General features: G+C 35.9%; 1 protein-coding gene and 1 pseudogene across 1 annotated transcript; one reads left to right on the top strand and one right to left on the bottom strand.

The window, feature by feature from the left end:
- Nucleotides 1–140: 140 nt before the first annotated feature.
- LOC120179031 lies at nucleotides 141–5,953 on the top strand (annotated as a pseudogene).
- Nucleotides 5,954–6,869: 916 nt separating this feature from the next.
- Nucleotides 6,870–7,736, bottom strand: LOC120179027 (protein NPG1-like). Its single transcript, XM_039184758.1, has 3 exons — nucleotides 7,657–7,736; nucleotides 7,012–7,351; nucleotides 6,870–6,907 (listed from the first exon to the last, which is right to left on the bottom strand). The coding sequence occupies exons 1-2, from the start codon at nucleotides 7,691–7,693 to the stop codon at nucleotides 7,032–7,034; spliced, it is 357 nt and encodes a 118-aa protein (XP_039040689.1). The 5' UTR covers nucleotides 7,694–7,736; the 3' UTR covers nucleotides 6,870–6,907; nucleotides 7,012–7,031.
- Between the last annotated feature and the right edge of the window lie 5,184 nt (nucleotides 7,737–12,920).

Consider the following 12,920-nt stretch of genomic DNA (forward strand, 5'->3'; position numbering starts at 1 on the left):
GGCACTATTTCCCTCCTTCCACTATTTATCTCCACACAAGAGGCAACTACGAGGGAGGTTTTTAACGAGGGCTTCTATTCCCTAAAAAAAAACAGCCTCCTAAATGATAAGAGTGTTCTATTAGGAACCAAATGCTTCTCTCTATTATTTCATTGCGCTTTGGTGTTTATGGTTCCCTCTGCAGGTTGCTGCTTCGACCAACAAGGAAGTAGATGCTCATATACCAAACTCTCCGAGCTTACCCCCACAGCTTATCTGTCAGTTTCACAATGTGACTATGCATGTAAGTTAAATACTGCACAGAGCCACAGACTACTTTCTGTTTATGGAACTTTTTAGTTGGTTGCTTATCAAGGCGTTTATTCGAGTACAGGCAGATGTAGAAACAGATGAAGTTTATGCTCAAATGACCTTGCAGCCTCTGAGTCCGGTATGGGAAATTGACCTTGTTTGGGGATTTAAGTTCTTTCTATTCTTTTCATTTTTCGCTTCTTGAATTGAAATCTTAGTTGTAGCAAGAGCAAAAGAATGTGTACCTACTGCCTGCGGAACTTGGTACTCCCGGCAAACAGCCAACCAATTATTTTTGTAGAACACTGACGGCAAGTGACACAAGCACTCATGGTGGGTTTTCTGTTCCTCGTCGGGCTGCTGAAAAAGTCTTTCCTCCTCTTGTATGTTTTCATTGGTTACACGCAATTCAATTCATAGCATCGGGTTTTAATTGAATTGGTTTAACTCTTTATCCCTCTTTATATATTATTGTACTTTTAGGATTACACCCTGCAACCTCCTGCTCAGGAGTTAATTGCCAGGGATCTTCATGAAAATGAGTGGAAATTTAGGCATGTATTTCGCGGTGAGTGATTAAAACAACTTTGTTCAATACTCTGTCTCACAACATATTTTAGAGAAGTTTTAAATTATCATGATTTTGTTCTTTAATTTGTCATTACACTTCAATTGATTTTGTATTTTGCTTATTGTCGGTTTATTTACTTTTTGAATAAGTTGTTTCATTTTGGAAGGTGCTATAACATTTCTTTAACCCTTGGGTGTTTTATGTAGTTTCTAAAAGTTATGAAGATGACCATAAATATATCCTTGCTATATGTTGCATTGATTATTTCTTGATTATATTGTGGCTAAGAGCCTCTGGTGCTGAGGTTTAGATAATATGTTAGAGCATGGGCAATATGCGAATCTTACAAAGTGAAGTTATTTATGATGGATAAGAAGAAGAAAAATTGCAAGAGGAAATTTTCAAAAAAAATGTTACGGTTAATGCTTTATTGTTGTTTACTTCATTTTGTTGAATGCATGTTATTTTGTGAATTTCACAGCATGAGATGACTACTTGTTTGGTAAGTGTGCGTTGTTTCTCAACTTGCGAAGGAGCAAAGTTTTCTAGTTTTGAGAACAAATGCTGAAATACAATGACCAAGGTGCTCCTTATTTTTTTATATATTCTTTAAATGCGGTGGATGTGTTTTTCTTATAGGAATATCAATTTTTTTTGGCAAGTTAGAAAGGTCAATTATCTTTAAGTCCATCATGTTGCGCTTTTGATATGCTTAAGTCCTTTTTCTCCCTTAGGAATTGTGAGGGGGTTGTGAAGATCAATTAGCCGTAAGGTTCTTTTGTTGAAAACAGTTAATGAAACTATGAAAACTTAACTAATGGCTAATGATGGTCAATTCATCTGGTAGTAATTCTATAAGAACTACATATGTGCTTTCTTGTATGATAAGAAGATTTTGAATTTCAATGTGTGTGAAAAACCTCAAATTAATTTATGTATTCTGTCATATGCAGGCCAGCCAAAAAGGCATCTTCTTATGACTGGGTGGAGTGTTTTTGTTAGTGCAAAAAGACTTGTTGATGGTGACTCGGTTCTTTTTATATGGTAAATTGCATTTTCCGTCTTCCATGCATAGTTTATGATTACTTTGTTTGTAATCATAGTACCTTTGCTCTGTGATTGGCTGGAGACGTATCCTGATAATAGCTGTCAAATCTGTGATGTGGTTTGAAATAATAAAGTGGAATCATCCTGCTTAGACTATTTGGCAGCAAATTTTTTTTGAACTGCAACTTTTCGGTATTTGAATATATCTTCTATGATAAAGTATTCAATCCTGTTTTTCATTTCTAAAGCGAAGAACCTACTGGTGTGCTCCTCCTCGTTTGTAGCTGAGGTGGCAGTTGGGTGGGTTCACTTGCATTGGATTGGGAAAACTAGGATAAATTTTAGTTTGGGTTGCATCAAGTTCTGTTCATTTGGTTTATCATTCGGGTTTGAATCATTTTGATCCACATTGTTTAGTTTTGAAGTCAAACTGATTTGTTTGCATCATTCAAGTGACTTCTCGAGGTCAAATTGGGTTGAGTTGAGCTTGGTTTAGGCTGATTTTTGAGTTCTACTGCTTTTTTCTCAAGATGCTACTGATCAGTAAGCTTGCTAATCAATATATTATCTTTTATTATTTATTATTTATTATTTTACATGTTTTCTATCAGGAATGAGAAGAATCAATTATTGCTGGGTATTCGCAGAGCAAATCGTCCTCAGACTGTGATGCCTTCTTCCGTATTATCAAGTGATAGCATGCACATTGGTCTTCTTGCTGCAGCAGCTCATGCATCTGCAACCAATAGCCGTTTCACTATATTTTATAACCCAAGGTCAGCTACTTAATACTAATTAAAAAATACTGATGCTATTCCAACCTGAGATCTTGTACATTTATGGTGGCTTGATTGCAGGGCTAGTCCTTCAGAGTTTGTCATTCCTTTTGCCAAGTATGTTAAAGCAGTCTATTATACCCGGGTTTCTGTAGGCATGCGGTTTAGAATGCTATTTGAGACAGAAGAGTCAAGTGTCCGCCGGTGGGTCTTAATTCTCTAAATGTTTTCTTACTTTTGGGAATTGCTTAAATTTTATGGTGTTTCCTTCCGCAACTATGGTTCTTATTTTCCTTAAATAAAAACTTCTATTTTTATCAGTCAATTGACTGTAGTATCATTTGCAAGTTAAGTCACTGGCTGTTAATTTGGGTGTTTTATCAGATATATGGGTACGATAACTGGCATTAGTGACTTGGATCCTGTTCGTTGGCCAAATTCGCATTGGCGTTCTGTTAAGGTTTGTTTGAAGTTTCTGTGTGCTTAATTTTAGTTCCCAATATTATATTTGTTCCCTTCTTTTTACCCCTTAAATAGGCATGTGTTCTATAGTATCTGACATGAAAGAGTTACTTTACATCCCAGGTTGGCTGGGATGAATCCACGGCAGGAGAGAAGCAACCAAGAGTGTCCTTGTGGGAGATTGAACCATTAACAACCTTTCCCATGTATTCGTCACCCTTCCCCATGCGTCTGAAACGGCCATGGCCGTCTGCACTACCCTCTTTCAATGGTATGCTGGAATCTTTGCCAAGTTTGCTGGGAATTATACGACCTCTTCTTTATCTGAAAATAAGAATTTTCCTTTTCTGTTCTGAACGAGTTTAGTTTGTTGTCAGCTTTCAAAGATGGTGATATGAAAATCAATTCCCAACTGATGTGGCTTCAAAGAGGGGTTGGAGATCAAGGTCTTCAGTCTTTAAACTTCCAAGGTTTTGGAGTTTCACCCTGGATGGAGCCAAAGCTTGATACTTCTTCAATACCAGGTGTCCAATCTGATCTTTACCAAGCAATGGCTGCTGCGGCATTTCAGGAAATGAGGACAGTTGATTAATTGAAAATCGGCTCTCAATCTCTCTTGCAATTCCAGCAACCACAGAGCACATCCAGTGGGTCGCCTGCTCTAATTCAGAGGCTGATGTTGCAGCAGTCTCAAACAGAAAATGCTTTTCTTCACGGTTTTCAGGAGAATCAGACTGCTTCTCAGGTTCAGCTTTTGCAGCAGTTGCAGCGTTCCAATTCGTACAATGATCAGCGCCAACGGCAACAACCGCTGCAACAGCAACAGCTGCAGCGTTCCAATTCATACAATGATCAGCGTCAACAACAACAGCAACAGGCTCAACAAACACTTCAACCACCAAAGATGTCTGATCAACAGCAGAGTTCTAATGTAATCCCCGCTTTTCCTAATGTATCAACCAGCCAGGCCCAGGCTGATGCTTCACATTGCCAGCAGCAGACATTTCAGATCATCCTGGGAACTCTCTTGACACGTCGAATGTTTCGTCAATGCAAAGTATCTTAGGTTCATTATCCCATGCTGGAGCTTCCCATTACTCAGCTTGAATGGATCAAACCCAATTATCTCTTCTTCTGCTTTGTTGTCCAAGCCAGTGCCTATTGAACCACAACTTTCATCTGAACCTGCTAACTATGTACTGCCTCAGGTTGAAAAACTAGGAACTGCACAGTCAAATGGACTTTCTAACTTATTGCCTCCATTTCCGGGAAGAGAGTATTCTGCTTACCCTGGTTCAACTGATCCACAAAACATTTTTTTGTTTGGTGTTAGCATTGATTCCTCGTCGCTTATGCTGCAGCATGGGATGGCAAACCTAAAAAATATTGGAAACGAAAATGATTCATTTTCCCTTCCATATTCTGCTTCCAATTTCACAAGTGCTTCTGGCACAGATTTTCCACTTAATTCAGACATGACCTCAAGTTGTGTGGATGAATCAGGTTACTTGCAATCTTCTGAATATGTGGACCAAGTAAACCCTCCAACTGGAACCTTTGTTAAGGTGATGGTACTTTTCTTTTTCTTTGCTAATGTCTTTGATTATTTTTACATGATGAAATATGTGGGAGTTGTCTTATTTTATTGTTAAGATGAATAAATCACTGCAAAGCTCACATTAGATTAGGCAAAGCGTTGCCATGCGGACTTGAGGATCACTTTTGATGGATCTCTTATTTGTGAACTGTACTTTATTAAGGCAAGCCCTTTGTAGGCTGTTGTTGCTCATAAAAACAACCGTTCTTTTTCCATTTTGGCTGACCAACCGGTTTATTTTAGTAATTGGAACATTTAGTTAACGGAGTGTTGTGTATTTCATAATTCGGAGGTCTCTTACGGAAGCCGCTCTCAACCTGGTGTTGGGGGTAGCCTATTATCTTACCTCCCCCTTACCCCATACATATGGGAAAAAGGGACAGCCATTTTTAGTGTTGTGTATTTAATGATATTGCATTGGAGACTTTCTATTCAGTTCAAAAGCTAATTACATGATTGTGTCTAGTTTATCTAATGGCTTGTGATTCTCATGGTTTATGATATTTTTCTTGTTGATAGGTTCACAAGTCGGGGTCCTTCGGCCGCTCATTGGATATATCCAAGTTCAGCAGCTATAATGAGCTGCGCTGTGAGCTCGCTCGAATGTTTGGTCTTGAAGGCCAACTAGAGGACCCTCAGAGATCAGGCTGGCAGCTTGTATTTGTTGGCAAGGAGAATGATATTCTTCTCCTTGGTGATGATCCTTGGCAGTAAGTTCCAAACCACCCTTCATTTATTTTTGAATAATTGTCTGTGATGGTTAACAGGCTTTACTTCATAGTTATTTCACCAAATTACAGACATGAGTGCGATACTTTCATTCAATGTTTTATGAACTCTTGGTTCTGGTGGCTGTTTTTTTTTCCGTTCGATGTTATGTGATAATCAGGGAATTTGTGAACAATGTGTGGTATATCAAGATATTATCTCCGCTTGAAGTGCAACAAATGGGGAAGGAAGGCCTTAATCCTGCCCCATCTGACCCAACCCAAAGGCTAAGCCACCACCAAAAGCCGCAACCAACGTGTTGACTACATAAGCAGACAGGAGTTGTAGAAGTTGTGGTAATGGAATTACATCTACGGTACTCTTGAATGCTCCTCGAGGCTGAATTTAGTGAACTGAAATTGAATGTCGTACCTGGTTGGTTGTTTTATGTGAAAGCATGTGTTTTCAGAATCTACTCAGTGTAAATTATAATAGGAAATCCCTGTAACTCGACATTATTATTGTACCTAAGAGCACAAGTTTTATAAGGGATAATTGTATTATGGTATCATCAACAGTTTTTCCTCCATACTTAGTCTTTTATATTTGCTTTTCTTCAAATATTTAATTGATCATATGCAAATTTGGCTGACATTTATTATATTAGTTTTTCTTTAAATTGGAAAAGTTTTTGGTTTTGATTTTACAGGTTATCTTTCTATTCCTACTACATATGACCACCTGGGAGGCAAAGAAAATTTGGAAGAGATTCTTCAAATGATACGCCAAGTTTAGAGACTAAATTGGATTTATATATATATATATATATATATATATATATATATAAACTAGGTCAGAAAAAGAATATCTATTTTTATATAGAAGAAAAGAAACTCCAATATGAATTTTTTTAGGGGATACAATTTCTGAATCATAAAATACGCTAACAAGATCAATTTTAGTTTATCAATTACAAAATCATTTTGTTGGCAAAAAAATAACTGCACAATCATTTCTTCATAAAAAAATATGGTATTTATTTCTTCAAGGGGAAGATATACAATTTTACTGTCAAGCAAGACACCATCAACCAATTATAAATAACAAAAAATTACAGTGGATAAATGAAACAATCAATCTCCCCCCTCTTTATCCTTTGATCTCTAAAATAAATAACACAAATCTTTTGAATTAAATATATTATAGTCATTAAGCATGCTAAGCAAAACACTATTATAGGAGCATTTGAGAACTTCCCTTACTACATTTCCTATAATTTTTCAACCCCAGACATCTGCTGCTATAATATTTCCTTCTTTTTCATCTCATTGTTCTTTCAATTTCCATTTGATCTCTCTTCATTTGTGGCACCCATGACGTTAACTAAATAAACAGGAAAGCCTGTGCAAAGAGCCCTGTATGTGTCATGGTCTGCGCATTGGACTGTGCCCGAGGCTGCCCATGACAGATGTAGGGGGAAGGCGAATGTTGGTCACCATTCCATTAGTTGATTTTGCAGCAAATATTAGAGGATATAAGCATATATAAGATTCCAGTACCTGGAAGGTATGGGCGCCGATCAAAGGATAGATCTGAAGTTTTCAACAGGGTCCGACTCTTCGAGCATCGATGCTGCCTGGAGGCAATCTACGGCTTCCGAAAGGCGACCATCATCCTTGTGTACCATACCTAGGTGATACCAAGCCTTACGGTTGGTAGGTTCGATCCTCAGTGCATCTGAGAGTACAGTTCTCGCCACATGCAAAGCAATCAACCCCATCTTGGTCAACAATGCACCAATCCGTACCTTGGACGGTACAAAATGTGGGTCTAGCAGGCCAGCATTCATATGTGAAGACAATGCTTGTTGGAATTCTCCACGTTCTTCATGCATAACACCTGGAATATTGTTACACAAACTATTAATACCATTATAATATCTGGATTCGGGAGTTTCTCCCATTTAGTTCTCGCTAAAACTCTATACACGTATTCCTTTCTTAAATTTAATTATAATATCAATAATTTATTTCCTACACAAACAACAGTGATACAAATAAAACTAAAATTAAAAAATATATATAGTCAACCATTAACAAAATCCTGTTCAGAAAATGAACATTGCACTCCACTATAAGCTTAACAAGTAGAAAGTAGAGGTAAAAAAGCAGGTTCATTCAGTAAAATAAGGTTTAAAATCTTGCCTTCTGTATTCAGCAGTTCAGCAGAATACTGTTTCATTTCTCTGGCTTTTTGCACACATACTTCCACATCCTTCCAGTGTGAAAGATTAGTGTACAGAGTTGCAAGGCCGTACCGAACTTCAAATTCTTTTACTTTATCATCAACCTATCAGTAAAAAGAATAAAGATTGATTTAGAAGCAATGAAAAATCGACAACCAAAATATCAAACATTTACAACACTCGATACAACACAACTAAGCCTCTCAAGGGCTAGGCCTAACCCAAAATTTTGTCATGAAGGAGATGAGCAATGTCACCAAATTCCGATATAGAGCATTTTAACTAAAAACAAAAGTGACAAATTAAGCCTTTTCCCATTAAATGGATCCATATTGAATGACATTGCATTGTTTGGATCCCATACTTTTCCAATTGTCCTCTGTTTGGATCCATATTTTTCCCCCATAAGATCAGTAAAAGCAGGGGGCCTTCTGGTAATTTCTCGCAATCCTCTATTGTTATTAGGGCTGTAAATGAGATGAGACATATCACGAGCTACTCGAGATCGACTCGATCTTGACTCGATAAATACTCGGATCGAATGAACTCGACTCGAGCTCGAACTCGACTCGAGTTCTTAATGAGCCGAAACGAGCTACTAGATAGTCGACTCGAAAAGCTCGTGTGCACCTCGAAAAAAATGTTATATTATAATTTTAGATTTTTTAAAATTACATTATAAAAAATATATTAAAAATACATTATTTATAATTATAAAATTTTAAAAATATATTAAAAATTCTATAATACAACTACCCTCAATTTTTAATTTTTTTAATTAAGCAACTTAAGTCCAATTGTTAAATTGTATATTACTAAAAGAAAAATAAAAGCTCATTTAATTAAGCACATGTTAGATTACACCATAAACCCTAAACCCTAAACTATAAATCCTAAGTTCAAAACTTAAACCATATACCCTAAACTATAAACCCTAAGTCCAAAACCTAAACCATAAACCCTAGGCTCTAAGCCCTAAACCCTAAACCCTTAATCTAATTATGTGATAGGATACTAAAAGAAAATTAAAAACCCATTTAATTAAGCACATGTTAGATTACACCCTAAACCTTAAACCTTAAACCTTAAACTATAAATTATAAACCCTAAATCCCAACCCCTAATCGTAAGTCATAAACTATAAACCCTAAGCCCTAAACCTTACACCCTAAACCTTAAACCCTTAATCCGTTTGTGTGATAGGGGTTAAGTTATGCACATGAAGATAACATACAAATTATGCAAAATAAAATTAATGAAATTAACAAGGGTTTATATGTAAATAAACTAACAAATCACACTTGGTCAAATCAATCAATAGGTCTATTATCAAAACAAACGGTGATCAAAACATAAAATAAAAATAAATTAACAACCCAAATAATAAAAACGTAAACCTTGATTAATGACGAAATCAAAAGATTACAAATATAACAGGTCCTAAAATACTAATACTTCATTTCTAAAGCACGGGCTACCCCTAGTCGGCCAGGACTTTCTACAGCCAAGCCCTCACTGCACTCTTCCACCGTCTGGAGGTCAGAATTCTCTTTTAATGTCCTATTAGAAGGCTCCCCCACAGTAGGTGTAATATTTCCAGCAACACGTCCATCTTCCCTAGATTGCATGTTTGAAACTGAATGCTTCTGCACATCTGAGGTAACACTTGCAACTGCATGTTTGTGGGATTACCTTTTGTTCCTTTAATGTCAATGGGTAGGCTTCATTATGTTCTGCTGTTGATTCCAAGATTTCATGAATCTTTACCAAGAAATAAACCTATATCTAAAATGTTCCTTCAATATCAAGCTGAGATGAAAAATAAAAAGTAAGTAATCAATCAATTAAAATTTATGACACCCTCCTCTGAGATTTGAACTGCTTGTAACATGTTTGTTTAAAATTGGGTATCGGCTGTTAGGTTCTTTTATTTTTGGAAGAGAATGTGGGGTCTGTTGAGTTGCTAATTTCATTAAACTTGTAGTTAACTGCTTGTCTGTAGTATTTGTGATGGTTGACTTTACAGCATCTCATCTAGTGCTTTCATCTGAATTCTTATTCATCTATGGGGTTGCTTATAGGATAAATTACTACGAATTTCAGGTCTTACATGGTGCAGAAAGAGGAGAGAAAGCTGCCCTACTGCTTTCGCCGTTGAGACCAATGTTTAAGGACCCATCTCATGCCGATATTACTCAGAATGGAAGTCAGTTGCCGACTGCTTTCACTTCGAAGACACGAAAATAGGACCATAAGTTGGTTAAGACTGTAATATAAATTGTGCCTTTCTGATAGGAAGCTTCATTGAATATATTTATATATATTATGGTACAGTAGATCCTGTAATTTCATCATCAGTTGGCCATTATAGATACTCAAAAGGTACACGATTGCTAAGTGAGGCTTAAACAGCGCATTATGGAGGGAATTTGATGGAGCATGGTTGCTTCGGCTTCTTTAATCGCCTACACACCTTGCCGGTATGCATGAACATACATAGCTGGCTTAAGTCTTTAGGAATGCATTGATGTATATGATATAGGGGCTTTTTTGATTAATTTTGAGTGGATAATAAGAGGTTTTTTTTATGATTTTATGTGGGTTCTTTTTTGCATAAATTTGGAAGTGTTTCATATTTTGCAGGGGCTGAGAAGAAAGACGAGAGGGTTCTTGTGCCTGACTTGGGTTTTTGCAGATATTTGGAAGTGTTTTCTTTTGTGTTTCATATCCCACATCGTCGAGATACTATAAGCTGATAGGATAAGCTACTTATAAAACAAGTGGGCTTGTGCAGCTCAAAAAATACTTTTCTCGGCCTTTTGGCTAAGATTCAAGCTTGATTTGTGTTTAAATCGAGCCTGATTCGAGTTTAAATCGAGTCTGATTCGAGTTTAAATCGAGCTCTTGAAATTTTTTTAAGTTCGAACCTTTTCGAGTTTGAGTCGAGTTTTAATAATATATATCGAGTTCGAGTCGAGCTTGATAATTTTTAGTTCGCGAGTTTTCGAGTTGAGTCGAGTTTACTATAAATGGTTTTGAGTTCGAGTCTAGCTCAACAATATTTGAGCTCGACTTGGCTCGTTTACACCTCTAATTGTTATTCCCTTCCCCATTAGGTAAGGCATCCAGAATTAAGTCAGAACTTAATTCTTATAATAGGACTTTGTCTCATACATCGAACAAAAGTAAACCATACTCATTTCTAGGCTTGCTAGACATATAATGCATTGTAATTTCATAATTGTATAACTTATATGTAGAACTAGTAGGTGGCTCAGATAGAAAGTAGAAAATTTGATGGAAAATCAGAAAAACAAACAATTGGTAAGTAACAGTGAAAATTAGAGAAGAAACAGAAGAACTAGGAAAGAAAAACCACAAAGAATCAGGGCAGAAAGCCGTAATGAATCCATAGAGGAGAAAATCTCAATAATCAGTATCACAAAATGTTCATTGTCCAAAACCTAAACAAAACTAAAATAAAAGGTACATTTGTAAGCTAACTAGATCTGAAAATAAAAAATATAATACTAAAACCTAATGCTTAGAAATTAAATAAAATACTAATAAAAATGAATTTAAATTTAAAACTAGCCTAAATTTCTGTAAAAATTACAATCAAGCTCGTAAAACGTAAAAGAAAGTCCCGCATAAATTAATCCCTCAACGAACATATTTGTCTCCTCTATCAAACGATGTCATCATCTCTCATATATCACTCACAACTGCCTGACAAGTCTAAAAGGGGCACTAGTTCTGGTATCTGCTATAGGAAAACATCTTCCATGAGATAATTATGTGAACTCATTTCACTATTGTTTCAAGGGAGAGCTTACAATTAACAACCTGATGCAAAGCTCTGATGTTTGAAACTCAAAACTAACATAGTGTTCAATTGGTAACACCATTGAAGCACAATGATGTTATAAGCATATTCTTTCCTTAAAATCAGAACCTTGCTTCATTATTCAAGCAACAAAATGTAATTCACTGAGCCCAAATTTTTATGGAAAATAGTGCGGTGTAACACCCTATGGAACATGGTACTACTAGTGCTGACATATTGCATTAGGGACAATTAAATGTGGCTAAAGCAACCCCAAAACATTCTTAAAACAAATTAAGAAATAAAAAATTTGATTTGAACCTGAGAATCAGTTTTCATAGGATCAAGTGCTTTTCTTTGGGCCTGAACCAATGCAAGGAGGTGACGATAAGTATCAATAGCTTCCATGGGTCGTGATTAGGAGACCTTCAATTTTGCTTTCAGCCTGAGCAGTGGTCCTTGCTCCCATTTGCCAGTCTCATCTAATGCAGCATCAGTAACTATCTCAGCCTCTAAAAATCGCTGTTGAGCCGACAAAATTAGAGCAAGCAATCTCCAACCCTGTGGTAATGTAAGATTACCGGTGGGAATGTAAGATTACCAATGAATATGATTACTGAGAATGTTGTATTTTGTGTTTGGTTGGTTTAGCAGGGATGTAAGATTACCATATTTGGTTAAAGGAATAAAAGATTATTGGAATGCATAATTGACCAAATTATCCTTATTATATATTTGTTTTTTAACAAGTTGGAAAATATTTATATATTTTCTTCAAAAAATTTAAATTCATAAATATATATATATATATATATATATATATATATATTACAAAATTGAAAATATAAAAATGTTTAATGAAAGGGTAAAATTTTATTTTAACCCCTGATTTCATATAAAATTTTTGGAAATTTTTTAAGGGAATTTTAGTCCAAAACGTCGGTAATCGAACAATATCTAAGGAAAGGGAGGTAATGACATTCCCGGTAATATACACCAAAAAATCTACTATAGGTAATAAAACATTACCGGGAATGAGATTCTCGACCAACCAAACATGAAAATGTGGATTCCATTCTTATGAGAATCTAACATTCCTTGAACCAAATATCCCCTTAATGCAGAACAACCAGTTATATCAATGTACTTCTTTGCAAAACACAAATCAGTATTCAAGTTTCGCATGTGGTTAAAAGCTCACATTGAATAATGAAATAATAATTATGTGGTTAGGTGAAAGTGCCTATGTGAACGAGATATGCTTTGAATAATGAAATAATAAATAATTATGTGGTTAAAAGCCCAAGGTATATTTATGAGGATTATAGGTATAGTTGACATGCCAAGAGTCGAGGGTTCTATGTAGTCATTCGGGACAAAACTATGTGGTCCTTCGA

Source organism: Hibiscus syriacus, unplaced genomic scaffold (genome assembly GCF_006381635.1).
Source record: "Hibiscus syriacus cultivar Baekdansim isolate YM2019G1 unplaced genomic scaffold, ASM638163v2 tig00112399_pilon, whole genome shotgun sequence".
Taxonomy (NCBI): domain Eukaryota; kingdom Viridiplantae; phylum Streptophyta; class Magnoliopsida; order Malvales; family Malvaceae; genus Hibiscus; species Hibiscus syriacus.